Consider the following 15,764-nt stretch of genomic DNA (forward strand, 5'->3'; position numbering starts at 1 on the left):
CCTCTTCCTCCCAGCATTCTGTTCTGTTTACTCCACCCACCTAAAGGCTGGCCTATCAAATGGGCCAAGGCAGTTTCTTTATTAGCCAATGACCTTCCTCCATCAGTGGAAGAGAACCCATACTCATCTCAGTTAAATTCTTGTTATTCGATTAATTAAAGTGATATAAAAAATAGCCCTCAAACTCATTGGCCAATGGGAGAAAATATTCTTTGCTTATGTCTACATGAATTTGTGAGTCTTGGCTGCATGTATTAGTGGTTTGGGAATCTCTTATAGGGTGACATCAAAGTGTCAAGTTGGGTCTGCACTGAAATCCAGACTTAGCTGATGACAGAGGATCTATTTAAAACAACTCATTCTCATGACTGTAACTCAAAGCATCAGTTCTTCATTGTAAGTTCAGTTCCAGAGAGATGCTTGAGGTGTCTTGTCTCATATCTAAGTTATCTAAAGTGTCTTTAGAAGCTGAAGTGCTCTTGTGACATATTGACTACTGCCAGTATCTCTTCTGCCTTCTTGTTTTCACTAAAATTGAGCCTAAACTGAGGGACTGGAGGACTGTGCATACTTGCTCTTAAAAGGTAATATCAAGGAATTTGTGGCTGTATTTAAACTACCATAAATTCTTGTCCTTTATACCCAAAGTCAGTTTGATTCCAAATAGCTGATGATCCTTCATACTTGATGCCCATTATTAGTTCATACAGTAGATCTTAAGAATAGACACTTTTTTCTTTGGTTTTTCTTTTTTTTTTCTTTCCTATATTTTTTATGTGTCCCATGTGACCATTTCTACGAGATTTTGCTATCAAAATAGAAGAGGATGTATACCAGAAGTGTTTCATCAACAAATGTGGCAGAAATAACATGTAATAATCAGAAATTTTCTTTTTTATATGAAATAATGCCAGTTTTCTATTTTGAATATTAATATCACCTTGTACACTAGCTGACTAGAGTTTTGAGTGCCTTTATTAAAGAAACTGTAAAATTAGTCATTTCTTTTATGATGAGACTCTATGAACACACTTCCATACTTTGTAACCTTGGTTCCCTTGAATCTCTTATAGGGAATGATTTTGCATGACTTTGGAACTGGTCTCTAACGGGACACGGTGAGAGGATGAACACAGAAGAGCTGGAGTTATTGAGTGACTCCAAATACAGAAACTATGTAGCTGCAATTGACAAAGCACTAAAGAATTTTGAATACTCCAGTGAATGGGCAGATTTGATATCAGCGCTTGGAAAACTCAACAAGGTATGCTTGTTTTACTCATTTAGTAAAAGGAGTAAAAAAAATCAGAAGTCTAGTTATACCTGTTTACACAAGTTTTATCTAAATCTTAAGGAATATAAAGTGTAACCGAACCTCATTTTATATATGGCATTTGACTTCATGACTTACTGTGTAGTCAGGCATGCTACTAACACTTTAGCAGTTCTCATTAAAAAACAGTAGCACTTAAAAGATGCAATTATGATCACTATTGGTACCTGTAAAAGCTCAAGACTGGGAAGCATGTATGTTACTGTGAGGACAAGTTTCTGTGATTGAGCATCAGGTAAAGCTTTGGAGTTTATAAATAGAAAAGTAATGACTGCAATATCCTTTCCAAATGTTATAAGTGCATCAACAAGAAATAGTTTATCCCTAGGCAAGCCTAGTTACAAGTCAGTACTTTTTACAAAGACAGTTTTTAATATAATCCCTAGGCCTTAGAACTTCACTTGAAATGAGCCGCCTTCTATAACTCTGGCACTGACCAACGCTCAACTTTCTGTTTTGACCCAATAATGGTTTATAATTTCAGTCAAACTTTTCTTACTTCACACACATAGTTTTGGTATGATTATTGTTCTTAGTGATTGGGGATGCTTCTAAATATATTGAAAAAAGCAGGATAGGAAATGAATCCTTTTAAAATAGCTGTTTGAACATCAAACAGCTCCATGTGCGGTTATTAGGAAAAAACCTTAATATTGCATAGCTAGGACAATAGATGGCAAGGTATTTCACTCTACAGATCGTTACCCTGATAGTACAAGGAAAAAAAAGCTTTCATTTTCATTGTGCTAAGAACTTATATTAAAATGGGGACATATACACTTCTGTGTTGCACATTATAACATCCACAAAAATCACTCCATAGTATGACTTCACTTATAGGAAGTTAGGTTCTTTGTCTTGCTGAAAAATTGCTAAGAGTCCCACTTTGAAGGCTGCTTGGGAATTATTAATATGAATTAGACTAAGAACATAATTAGCTTCTTATATACATTCATCAATTTGTGAAAACACTTCACTGTATCTAAATTACAAAAATTAAGATACTAAGATTATAGATGAAACTAAGGTAAAACGTAGTAGAACAACCCAAGGATTTTTTTTTTTTTTTTTTTTTTTTTTTGGTTTTTCGAGACAGGGTTTCTCTGTGGTTTTGGAGCCTGTCCTGGAACTAGCTCTGTAGACCAGGCTGGTCTCGAACTCACAGAGATCCACCTGCCTCTGCCTCCCAAGTGCTGGGATTAAAGGCGTGCGCCACCACCGCCCGGCTACCCAAGGATTTTTATAGGCATACATGTATGTGCGCACACACACACACACACACACAGAGAGAGAGAGAGAGAGAGAGAGAGAGAGAGAGAGAGAGAGATTTGTTGTAGTCAAAATAAGTATTTTGGTATAAAGTTAATGACTTGCAACTCTAGTGCTGACTTCTCTACTGTATTGCCTTTGACAGTTTTTCTCTCTCTCTGTATTATCCCCGCCTGGGCGGGGGAAGGGCAGGCAACATGATTTTCTGTCTCATAGAAAATAGCTGCAAAAATCTGTGCCTTTATTCTGTACATTTTATACAAAGTGTTCTTTCATTAAAAGTACCTTAACAACCAGGAGGTGGTGTTCCACGCCTTTAATCCTAGCACTTGGGAGGCATAGGCAGCCATATATCTGAATTCAAGGCTGATCTGGTCTACAGAGCTAGTTCCAGAACAGCCAGGGCTACACAAAGAAACCCTGTCTCAAAAAAAAAAAAAAAAATGGCAAAAGACCTTAAACAGAAATGTTAGCTTATAATTGGTGTGTTTTTAACAATGTAATTCTTTTTAATTTTGTGTTTTCATTTCAAATGTATACTGATATAACTTTCAAAAGCTGTCTTTGAAATATATAAGAAAATAAAAATAAAATGAGACATTTTTCTCAGTTGCTCTGAAATTATTTTCTTCAAGGTTTTACAAAACAATGCCAAGTACCAGGTAGTACCCAAAAAACTGACCATAGGCAAACGCCTAGCTCAATGTCTGCACCCAGCATTACCAGGTGGAGTTCATCGGAAGGCACTTGAAACATACGAAATCATCTTCAAAATCATCGGACCTAAGCGACTTGCCAAAGATCTTTTTTTATATAGGTAAGAGTAATTTTCTTAATTATGTACAATATAAAAATATATTTCTAGCCAGGTTGGTACTTGCTTTTAGTCTCAGCACTTGGGAGGCAGAGCCAGGCAGATCTCTATAAGTCTGAGAACAGCCTGGTCTACATAGCAAGCTCCAGACCAGCCAAGTTTGCATGATAAGACCCTGTCTCCAGATATATGTATGTATGCATGGCTAAACCATTTAACCTTTCTACAATAAAATTTTGAAAAAATGTTTCTTACATAAATGTTACATATTTGAATTAAGGGACTTAGAAAAAATAAAACATTTTTCGATTTTTTTTATTTTTAGATATTATTCATAAAAGTTACTCAAAATTGTTGACACTAATAAGGTTGGAAGCTAGCCTGAGGAAAATAAAATACCTTGGTTTCTCGTAGCTTTGATATTTTTGACCATCTTTTCTTTTGGCTTCTACGAAATGGCATTTTTCTTTTATCTTTTTCATTATCCTTTATCCCCCTTCCTCTTCTACCCCAATTCAATACCTGCCATTTCTTAGGGCTTAGTTCAGACAGGCCTTCTTATGTACTCACTTTATATTTTCTTGTTAAGCAAACATATCCACACCTATATTTATCTTCTTTATCTTACCATATGTATTTAAAGTGTGTAACGTGATGACATGAGATATGTACTCTAATGAAGTAGATTCATTTGTCTCTCATCACACAGTCCTCTGGACCTTTCTTGATGCTTATCTGTTACTTGTATCCTTAGGCCTGCATCTCCCTACTTCCTCCCACGCCTGATAACCATGTTTTGTTTCTTATGTACTGACTCCAAATTGATGTCCCAAGTGCTGGCCTTAGCCTTAAACTCTAGACTTGGTCATCACATATGTGTGTATCTTTAAAAGCCATTAAAATATTACCTGTTTAAAAATAAATCTGTGCTTCCTTAACTTGCCCTTCCTGCATTGTACTGCATTGTCACCATCAGTCCCTTTGCACAAGGCTAAAAAGTGAGTTGTACATTTGTTAATAGTGTCCATATTCTCCTACCTCCTGTGCAGTCTCCCTGAAAGTTCTGTCTTGCAATGGTTAGGGGTGGGGGTGTCAGACTAATTCTGTGTTCTTGTGTTTAACCTATTTGTTTTTAACCTATTTGTGACTCATCTACAAAAATGGAAATGATACAGCTGGTCTCATAGGATTGTTAGTAGAACTAAAAGTCAATATACAGAAAGTACTTACAACCATGTGCATATTACTCTGATGTGTTTCCAAAGCATCTGTCTACCTCACTGGCAGCTGCCAGTCCAAGTGAGCATCATCTTTACTCTAGGTTTTGTCATTGGCCTAATACTTGGCACAGTCCTTAGTTTTTTATATTCTCTTCTTCACACAGTATTAGAATGATCTTTTTAAAATACATTAAACAAATGATGTTACATATGGCTTCTGAGATTTCATGTACTGGGTTGAAAAAAATTCCAAACTAAGATTATCTAATGTACAACATAGATCGTCTGTATGATCCTTAATTGTGTGATGATTCCTCTCCTTTGGCAAGCAAACAAGCTCTTCAGGGGACTTCAGCTGGACATCCTCTTCCTAGGAATACCATCAGATCTCACAGGCTGAGGACCCAGGGAGACTGCTTCCAATTCTAACACCAAGAACAAGTCCAGACCTCCAGACTTGTGACCTCTTTAGGTTCAGTAAATTTGCTAGAAATAAAATTCAGAGAAATATATTTATTGACTATCAAGAAAGATATTTTAAAGGACACAGGTATGCAGCAAGATGAAAGTCCTGAGCACAGGAGTTTCACTTCCTTATCCAGAACTGAGATACATACACTGCCTCCCAGAAAGTGAATGAGTTTCTGGTTCCCTTCCTGCATGGGTCTATGTATCCAGAGTTCAGAAACTCTGAAGCCTCTATCCTTTGAGGTTTTTATGCATACTTAAATACATAGGCAAGATTAAAGCATGAGCAGCCATATAGCAAAATGTGTGCTCTGGTGCTCACTGCTGACACACTGAACAGGGAAGCCAGCACGATCTGCCTATCCATCTTCTTTTTAGCACCTCTGTGTAACATTACCTCCTAAGAGGTTTGGGGAGGATCCTTTTTGAAATTGAAGCCTTCTACTGCCACCAAGGTAGATGAATGAATTTCTGTACAGCTACATCCAAGTCAAAATGGCAAGGAAAGATTGATTTCTACAATATACCTTTGAAAAGAGAAAGTTCAGTTTTTATAATCTGGCTTTGGGATAAAAAAGAAGCTGATTTCTGAATCCTAAAATACCATAACAAACAAAAGACTGTCCTTCCTTCATCTTCATTGCTTTAGAACACAGATGGAAGGCCAAATGCTTTTGCTTCTTTTCTTTTGTATTATTTAAGGTACTCTTTTGCTCTAGTTACTTAGTAAGTAATAAGGACTATGAAAGTGAGAACTAGAAACTATGAATGATAGCCATAGTTTATATATCACAAAATTTATATCATATCACATGTAGAAGGGTCATGTCACAGTTGAAGAGTATGGGGAGGGGGTAAAATATAAAATGGAGATTATGTGTCTGTAGGGGGGTGGATGGATATATAAGATGGATGGATGGATGGATGGATGGATGGATGGATGGATGGATGGATGGATGGATGGACAAACACATATATTTGTATATAACACTGTAATCAAATATGTTCACTTCATACTCTTAAACATTGATGCAGAATGATGGTTTCAAGCTGAGAGCTGGTTAAATTTGGATTTGGAGGTTTGTTTATTGCAAGCTGTTAGCGTCATGGAGAAATATTTGAGTACATTGGGTTTGAAGCAAAGATGTCAGCAGAGAAAGACAGAAATTGAGGAGATAGAGTTGTCAACGACACTAGCCCATCTCAAAGGTGGGTTACAACCCCAGGCACATAGTCGGCAATTGCACAAAGACAGAGTATGACTGTATCTTCAGGTCACACAGTTCCTAAAATTTCGGGCAGAAAACTGGCCAGTTGAACGTGACTTCTATCTCTCTATAAACTAGGAGTGATTGAGAATCTTCATTTATCTTCAAAGCACTACTTGAATGTAGAGCATGATGCAAGGGATTTAAATACAGAAACCTCTTTGACCTCTTGTTCCTGATACAAATAGTTCAGATCTAGTAATAAATACTCCAATAAGTTATAAAAATGAAATAGGTTTACTATCCTACTCTAGTTAGCAGATAAGTTTCATTGAGGAACTGACATAAACTGAGAGCTGGATGTTTAAGGATCCTCCAGTGCTTATAAGGATGTAGGCAAGAGAGTAGGGATTGTGTCTTTGTGATGGGCATAGGCCTGGACCCTACAGAGGGCATGGAAGGTTCTCAAAGAAACCAGCAGAAAACACTTCAGAATGGCTAAGTTGGAGGTGCAAGAACAAAATAGGTGAGTACACATGGGTTGTACAACATATGCAGTAGCCACAACTTAAAAACTGTTCAAAATTGTTGGCAACAGGAAATCTATGAGAGGTTTTTACTGCAAGTAGGGGCTTCAGGGCAGTTTTCAATTCTACCTGTTGAGACAAAGTGATGAAAATATGGCAATCTCTCCTAGGTAATTACACAGATAATATAGGAAGAATTTACTCAGGCATTATCTAGATGAGAAACCTGAAGAAAGAACATGGCCAGTATTAATAGTTGGAGGAGGTTTGATTTATTTTGTTTTGTTTTATTCAAGGTCTCTCTACAGGCTCTGGCTGTCATGAAACTCACTATGTAGATCAGGCTAGTCTTGAACTACAAGAGATCTACCTGTCTCTACCTCCTGAGTGCTGGGATTAAAGCTGTGCACTACCAGCATGGGTCTTGGAGGAAACATTTTTATATTGGGCAAACATCACTTCTAGACTTTTAGCCAGCCAATAACAGAGATGCCATATTTTAAAACACTAGTTGCAGAGGAGAAAGGATAGGGTTTTGGAAAAATGAGAATTCTTGTTTGGAAGTGTAAAATATAAAGACTGCAACAGATAGGAAGCTGCAGGGCTTATGAGTATGAAACTCATTAGAGAATTGGTTTAGTTTAATCAATGTAGAAGTCATTAATAGATACTATTCTATCATTTGCTGTGACCTGTTTCATCAAAAATAAAAGATATGATGTAATTGCATATGGATTAATGTTGGTGCTTTTTTACATCTTTTATTTTTTGACAGTTCTGGGTTGTTTCCTCTACTTGCCAATGCTGCTATGTCTGTGAAACCAGCACTGCTCAGTTTGTATGAGATATATTACCTGCCTTTGGGAAAAACTCTGAAACCTGGTCTCCAGGGATTGCTGACTGGTATTCTTCCTGGCTTAGAAGAAGGATCAGAGTACTATGAGAGGTAATATGGTATTTGGTCCACCGTGGTTCTACAGATTATGGATTAGTCAGCAACCATCCTTAGCTGTGTTTTAACATCACAAAGTTAATTTTTCTAGATGCATCAACATAACACATTAAGATTTCAGTAACATCAGCCTGGAGAGATGGCTCAGCAGTTGAAAGCACTGGCTTCTCTTGGAGACCATCTAGGTTATATTCCTAGCAGGAAACTATAACTCCTGTTCCATGGAATCTGATGACCTCTTCTGGCCTCCCTGGGTACCAGACATGCAGGCAAAGCATCCATATACACATAAAAAATAAAAGTTAAGGAAAAAATTATTGGAGCTAGAGAGATGGTTCAGGGATTAAGAGCACTTGCTGCTCTTCCAGAGGACCTGTGTTCCAATTCCAGCACCCACTTGGAGGTTCACATGCATCTGAAACTCCAGTTTCAGATTTGGCATCATTTTCTAGTTTCTACATGTACACAGATGTAAATGCAGAAAAAACAGACATATAAAATAAGATTTCAATAGCAGTAAAAATTGCTGTAAAGTATATCTTTGGAGCTTAAAAACACTTTTTAATATTTCCTAATTGTGTTCCATTTTCTCATCTGTAAATGAAGCATAATACCTATCTCTGTGTTACTGTAGTAATGAAACCAGTCCAGTGCTTTGCACATCTGTGTAATTCACTCAAAAATTATTACCCATAATTTAAAATAATGATACCAAAAAATAGAGTAACAAATAACGAAGAGTACGAAATGGGGCCCTATACCAGCCCTGCTTGATCTGCCAATGGAGAAAATAGCTTAGTGCCAGTGTGCTGCTCTTCATTGACTGTTGCCGTGACACTCCATACTTAGTGTTAAGAGAAGGATCTCTTCTATTTTGGAACTTATTGTTCTTTTGGTTTGTTGTCTTGTTTTCTTTGTTTTGTTTTTGTTTGTTTGGTTTGGTTTGGTTTTTGGTTTTTTGAGATAGGGTTTCTCCGTGTACCCTTGGCTGGCCTCAAATACAACATCCGCCTTCTTGTGCCTCCTGAGTGCTGGGATTAAAGGTGTGTGCCGCACCCACCCAGTAAGCCTATTGTTTTCTAAGAGCTAGTAGCTACAGACAATGCATGATGCCCTTATATCATTACTAGAAAAAGAAAGAAACTCAGTTTAGGTGGCAAAAATAGAAAATCCTAAGTTTAAGTTGTGAGTAGATGTAATGATTGAAACTTAAGTAATTTAATCAAGTATACTGACTAATTACGCTAGTATATTTCAATGATTTCAACAATACCAAAAGAATCTAATCCTGAAAATACTGCATTATCTTTAGAGGCTAAATTTAAAAGAATATATATATTCTCTTCTGTCATTATAATTATCATGTGCCTTTGTGTGCCTGATGTGTATGGAAGTTAGGGGACAACTCTGTGCAGATGATTCTCTTCTATCTTCATGTGGGTTCCAGAATGGGAGTCTGCTCTTCAGGCTTCCATGGCAAGTGCCTTTACCCCTAAGCCATTTCTATGACCCATGTTATTTCTATTATTAGTTTACCTACTTGCTTATAATTTTAGAAGTATAATATAAAAGTAGTTCATTTAGTTTAGAAGTAAGTTTTAAATTATTCCTTTAAGGGAGGTATATAATCAGTGCCATTTAATTCTACTAGTTGTAATTAAAATTTTGTAAAGAAATTAGGTAATCCTCTTTCTGGTTGTAGTGTCCTATGATTTATGTTTTGCTAAGTATTCTGTATGAGTACTATAAAATGTTTATAAATGTATAATTTTAATGCATAGATAAACTGAACACAAAGATTATTGTTACTATTAAATCATTATCAGAAATCATCTGACTCTACTATAATACAATAGACTTCTATATATTGAATTATTTTGTTTAAAAAAGTCAGTCATTAATGTCCTTAGCTTAATTTTTGTCATAGGTCTAATTCACTTATATTATTGTGAACTGTGTGTTGTGATTGCAAAAAGAATGAAGCATTTCAAAATGTCTTTTTAGGTCTTTCTTGTAGGAAGTCAGCATAGGTATGCCAAGATTGGTTAACTAATTTTATAAATGTGACTTTATTGCTTACAGTAACTTAACAACCTGCTAAAGTAGACAGGTGCTGCAACGCTGTTCTCTGTTACAGATGGAGACTGAATTGAAATGATTACATTTATCCAACTGATACACAGTAAAATCAGGACTTGGACCCCTTCTCTGACTTTTGAAGGGTCTTCTTCCAGACTAGCTCATTTGTTTCCAGAGTGGAGCACATGACTGTCTGTGGATGCTGTCATTTATTTTGGAAGAGAATAATGATTTCTCTTATCTGACAGTGTTTCCTTCTTTCACCCTTCTGTTGTGCACCCCAGAACAAACACACTGCTGGAAAAGGTTGGTGCTGCAGTAGAACAGTCGGCCTTCTACAGTGCACTATGGGGCAGTCTGCTCACCAGTCCCGCTGTGCGCTTACCCGGAATCACATACGTTCTGGCCCATCTGAACAGGAAGCTTTCCATGGAAGATCAGCTGTATATAATTGGCAGTGACATCGAGCTCATGGTAGGTTGTCACATCAAAAGTGTTTCTCTAGAGCCAGGCATTCCAGACTATTCTGAGGATTATGCCATGGGCATCATTCCTGTTTTCATGAAGCTTGCCATTTTTCATCAGAGAAAAGCTAACAGCCAAAATACTGAATAATTATTGATATTTTAAAAGATTAATATTTCATGTGAAAGACTATTATTTTTGCCTGTTAACCTTTTTTCAAGTAAATTCATGATTTTTATTGTTCCTGTCTTGCTTCCTAATAGAACACTCTTACCATAGCTACATTTATTATAATAGCCTAAAGTGGACCTTCAATCTTACTTTTCTTTATAAGAAAGGTGAATTTTAGACAAAATGATATAGCTGAATTCTGCATAAGGTTTGAGGAAGAGGATGAAAGCCAAAGCAAACAGTGGAAAAGAGAATAGCACACTGACTGTGTTCTTACATTTTTTCCAAGACTGTTAATGGAAGAAAATCTTTATATGATGCTGTAGTCTTAAAATGAGGGAGGAATTTATTTTCAAAGCTTCTTAAATGTTTTTTGATTAATCTTGTTTTCCATATAATTACATGACTTTTTTTTTTTTTTTTTTTTTGGATTTTCGAGACAGGGTTTCTCCGTAGCTTTTGGTTCCTGTCCTGGAACTAGCTCTTGTAGACCAGGCTGGCCTCGAACTCCCAGAGATCCGCCTGCCTCTGCCTCCCAAGTGCTGGGATTAAAGGCGTGTGCCACCACCGCCCAGCTATGACTCATATTCAGTGTACAACTTTGTTTATTGTCTTAGCTAGGGTTTCTATTTTTAAAAAGAGATACTATGACCTCAGCAACTTTTATAAGGAAAACATTTGAGGGGGCTCACTTACAGTTTCAGAGGTTCAGTCCTTTATCATCATGACAGGGAGCATGGCTGCATGGAGGCAGATGTGATGTTAGAGGAGTACCTCAGAGTCCTACATCTTGCAGATAACAGGAAGTTGACTGGTCAGTATTCTGAGCATAGGAAACCTCAAAGCCTGCCCCCACAATGACATTCTTCCTCCAACAAGGCCATACCCACTCCAACCAAGTCACACCTCCTAATAGTACCTCTCCTTATGAGATTATGGGGGCTCATGACATTCAAACTACTATAGTTAGATTTCGTCAAGTATTGCTTGCATTCACTAAAATTGGGCCATCTTACATGTATGAATTTTCATATATACATACAATGTATACAATCTCCTAACCGCTACTATAAAGAAGACTAACAAAATTGTATCACACCAAACAACACTAGACCCCTTGTGGCCGTTCCTTTTCTGTTTTTAGATCCTTGAAAACATTGTTTGGTTTCTGTTTTTTAGTTCCACTCCATCCAGACTGTTAATATGAGTTGAAACATACTGCTTACGCCTGTGGGTATGGTTTATTCACAATTTATAACACAGTGGAGTTTAGTCCATGCTTCTGTGTTTGTTGCTTTATATTGCTCCATATTCTTTTATGATTAGTACTGTAGTGTGATTACTCTTTCATCAGTCAGTTGACATTTGACTTTCATCCCACTTAGAGCAAATATGAGTAAAGCTGCTGTGCAATATTTGCACAAGCATACTGTGTGGACATGTAATGAGGCATAGGGTAAAAGTCATTGATACTGACGGTAACATTTGTGTTTGCGGTGCTCTCTGATCGGCACAGTATGTTTTCTCTTTCTTAGATAAATGAAAAGTTACTGTGGAAAGCATTTCCAAGCATGCTAAAGGCTTTCTTATTTCAGGTAGAAGCAGTAAGTACTTCAGTGCAGGACTCGAGTGTACTTGTACAGAGAAGCACACTGGACCTCATCCTCTTCTGTTTTCCATTCCATATGAGTCAGGTAAAACTTTAATACTAATGTTTTCAACAAAGACATTCTTTGATAATCATAGATCTGTGATGTATAGTCATTTTAAAGGTACCATATTAGAATATCTTCTTTTTTTTTTGGTTTTTCGAGACAGGGTTTCTCTGTGGTTTTGGAGCCTGTCCTGGAACTAGCTCTTGTAGACCAGGCTGGTCTCGAACTCACAGAGATCCGCCTGCCTCTGCCTCCCAAGTGCTGGGATTAAAGGCGTGCGCCAATAGAAAACATTCCTTCTTGATGAAGTCGAAATTGTATTTTAAAGAAAAATACTAAACTGTTTGATAAGCATATAGTAAATGAAGGAGATTATTTTATACATTTCAAAACAATTCTAAACTTTAAAAAGAAGGGAGTGCTCATTGCTAACTCTTAAATAAGCAGCCTTTAGACCGAGGCCTTCAACCCAGCTAACATATGGCTGATGTTACCTTATTTTTACTTTGGTGGTTCCACCATTACATGCCAGAACATTAGAGGAGTTAGCCATTGTTTGAGAACCAAATATTTGCCAGGCAGTGGTAGCACACACCTTTAATCTCAGAACTTGGAAGGCAGGGGCAAGCGAATCTTTGTAAGTTCGAGACCAGCCTGGTCTACAAGAGCTAGTTCTAGGACAGGCTCCAAAGCTACAGAGAAACCCTGTCTTGAAAAACCAAGGGAAAAAAGAACCAAATACTTAGTGCCTGTGCCATTTGCTACTGATTTCACTACAGATACAAGCAACTGACTTGACAAATCACAAATGAAGTGTGTCATTACTGAGATTTAATTTAATCACTATCCTTAATTTGAAAGAAATGATATAAATCTTTTAAAAGAATAAACTTTAATTAAAAATGAGACTTAAAACACCAGAATATATACATTCAGAATGGTGGAACCAAATACCATAAATAATAAGATACAGAGATTTTCTGATTTGAAAATTAAACTTATACCAGCTGTAGTAGCATGCTTTTAATCCAAGCACTCAGGGGGCATAGGCAGGTGCACCTCTGGTTTACATAATGAATTCCAGGACAGTCAGAGCTACATAATAAGATCCTGTCTCAAAAAAATAAAATACATTTCTAAAATGGGATTAGCAGGAAGGACTTTGTTTTTCTCATAATGACTGCTAGTTGAGAGCTCAGCAGTTTTTCATTTAGCTAAATTTTCTTTACTACTCTACTTTCAGTTTTTTAACTACTTCATTTAATTTGAATAAATAATAATTGAAGAGTTTTATAGTTCATCGAGTACATTATCACTGGTTGACATATAAACCACTTCTAGTTTCTATTTTGAGACTCCCACTCTTAACCATGGGCCTTTTTTCTGCCCTTTGGATTTTCACATTTCCCCTATTGGGAAAATTCAGTGTAAACTAAGCTTGCCAAAGCTGTAGCATAGTGATGACTGAATGGACCATAGCGTGGGAACGTTTTTAAGGTCTTTTTTTTATTATTATTATTATGTGTACAGCATTCCTTCCATGTGTGCCCGCAAGCCAGAAGGGGGCGCCAGGTCTCATTATAGATGGCTGTGAGCCACCATGTGGTTGCTGGGAATTGAACTCAGGCCCTCTGGAAGAGCAGTCAGTGCTCTTAACCACTGAAAACAATGAGTCAAAGCAATGTGGATAACAACCTATATATGTACACATAGAAAGAGAATCAGTGACCTTTGATCTTGACCTTTCTTCCTGTTGAAACATTCTATATTAATAATCCCTCCATCGAGAGGCACCTCCACAGCATCCAGGAATTAAGTCTTAGGCTTTAACTGATAAGAGCTTAATTTGTAATTTCACTAGCTCAGCGATGAAAACTAAACCTTCTCCATACTTTCCTACTCTCCCTTCTCTCTATCCCTGCCAGCCAAAATTCTACCAGACCTCCTATGCTGTGTTTCAGGAAAGCAGTGGTGTGTTGACGCAGTCTTTTGGTGTTCACCTCTCTCTGCTACTCTTGCAGTTCTGATCCTCTCTTACTGTGCTACATTATATAAGGCTCCGAGGCTGGTCATCTTTGTTCCCCACTTGACCTTTTTTCATGTCTTGTGTGTAACAAATTCTTAGCAAGTATTGATTTTAATTGTAACTTAACAGAGCCTTCATTACCTACCTCAAAAATATGATTGCTGTTATGCTATGGATGGACTGGTAGACTTCTTTAAAAGCTGACCTGAGTGTCTACTATTAAATGCTAGTGATCTTTTGTATATTATAGTGATCTTTTACATATTGCAAAATATGGAGTGATGTCCACAATATTTACAAATGGCTTCTTAGCCATACGTTTGGTAATGGTGGCACATGTCTGTAGCTCCAGCTTTGAGGAAGATAAGGCAAGATTGCAAATTCAATAGACTTTGTGTCTAAAATGAAAAAAAAAAGTAAATTCTTATCTGGGGAATAGCTCAGCGGTAAGAGCTGCAGGCTCTGAGTTCAATCTGTAACATGTTTTATGTTTCTACATGATGTTTTCAAATGTATGCATAGAGAGGAGGAGAGAAAACCATTGTAGAATGGCTGAATTGAGCTAACTCGTGTATTACTTCACATGCTTATTTTCTGCTTGAGAACACTTTAACTTTGAGTACAGCACATTTTAACTATGGTTACCATGATATAGTAGATTTCTGAAAATTCCTCCAGAAATTGAAGTTTTATAGCTTTTACCATGTCTTCTGTTTTTTCCTATTGAGTTTTCTCCTCAGATAAGATGGGGAGACATTGGTGCTTCCAAGATTTTGGGACAGAGCCTATAATCTACATATCTGCTAGTGAGGAGATAGCATAGAAGTTCTCAAACTTTTGGTTGCAAGATGCTATTGCATACTTAAAAAGTATTGAAGATCTCAACAGTTTCTTGATATAAGTTAGTACTATCCATATTTATCATATAATTTTTAAAAGTCTACTGATTTATCTGAAAATACTGAGTTATCTTACCAGCATAAATGACATTTGTAAAAGTATGTTATAGAAAAAAAAAGAAGGAATGTAAGAAAGAAATTAGTGAGAAGTAGAGTTTCATATTTTTGTCAGTATCTTTAATAACTGGCCTGAAAGCTCATAGCTGCTTTTTGGTTGATGTATAAGGAAAATAAAACAAAATTAAAAACAACTCTCACATTGATCTACTGTTTGAAAATCAAGGAATCATTAATATGTTCTGTTAATAAGTACACACTCTTTGATACTATACCAAAGTTATATCTGCTGTTTTACAGTTAATTGCAATATGTAAATATAAATCAACTTTTAGAATTCTCTTCTGTTAAACAGTCTGCAACTTTTACTCATGTATGATTTTGCGTCATCAAGTTTGGTTATTTAGAAAATGATGGTGCACTCAGCTGGGCAGATTTTCCATACATAGACCACCACTACATTAAACTAAGCAATCACATTTGTTGCTATTACCACTTATATGTATAACCTTTGTCATCACTGTCACCTCTGTGAAACATCTTAAGGGAAGAAAGGTTTATTTTAGCTTACTCTCCCACAGAGATTTCAGTCATTTTAATAGGGAAGGGATGGCAGCCGAT

The 15,764-nt window shown here is 36.7% G+C and overlaps 1 protein-coding gene across 8 annotated transcripts in view; it reads left to right on the forward strand.

The window, feature by feature from the left end:
* Dop1a (DOP1 leucine zipper like protein A) overlaps nt 1-15,764 on the forward strand; it is a 92,218-nt gene that overhangs the window by 21,849 nt on the left and 54,605 nt on the right. For all 8 annotated transcript variants that reach the window (XM_057768801.1, XM_057768799.1, XM_057768804.1 and 5 more), the window contains 5 exons: nt 1,074-1,264; nt 3,238-3,419; nt 7,615-7,785; nt 10,155-10,344; nt 12,102-12,200. In XM_057768801.1, the coding sequence (XP_057624784.1) occupies nt 1,127-1,264; nt 3,238-3,419; nt 7,615-7,785; nt 10,155-10,344; nt 12,102-12,200 (780 nt within the window). In that variant the 5' untranslated portion in view covers nt 1,074-1,126. The remainder of the gene's footprint in view (nt 1-1,073; nt 1,265-3,237; nt 3,420-7,614; nt 7,786-10,154; nt 10,345-12,101; nt 12,201-15,764) is intronic.

The sequence above is a fragment of the Chionomys nivalis genome, chromosome 4, assembly GCF_950005125.1.
Source record: "Chionomys nivalis chromosome 4, mChiNiv1.1, whole genome shotgun sequence".
In the NCBI taxonomy this organism is placed as follows: domain Eukaryota; kingdom Metazoa; phylum Chordata; class Mammalia; order Rodentia; family Cricetidae; genus Chionomys; species Chionomys nivalis.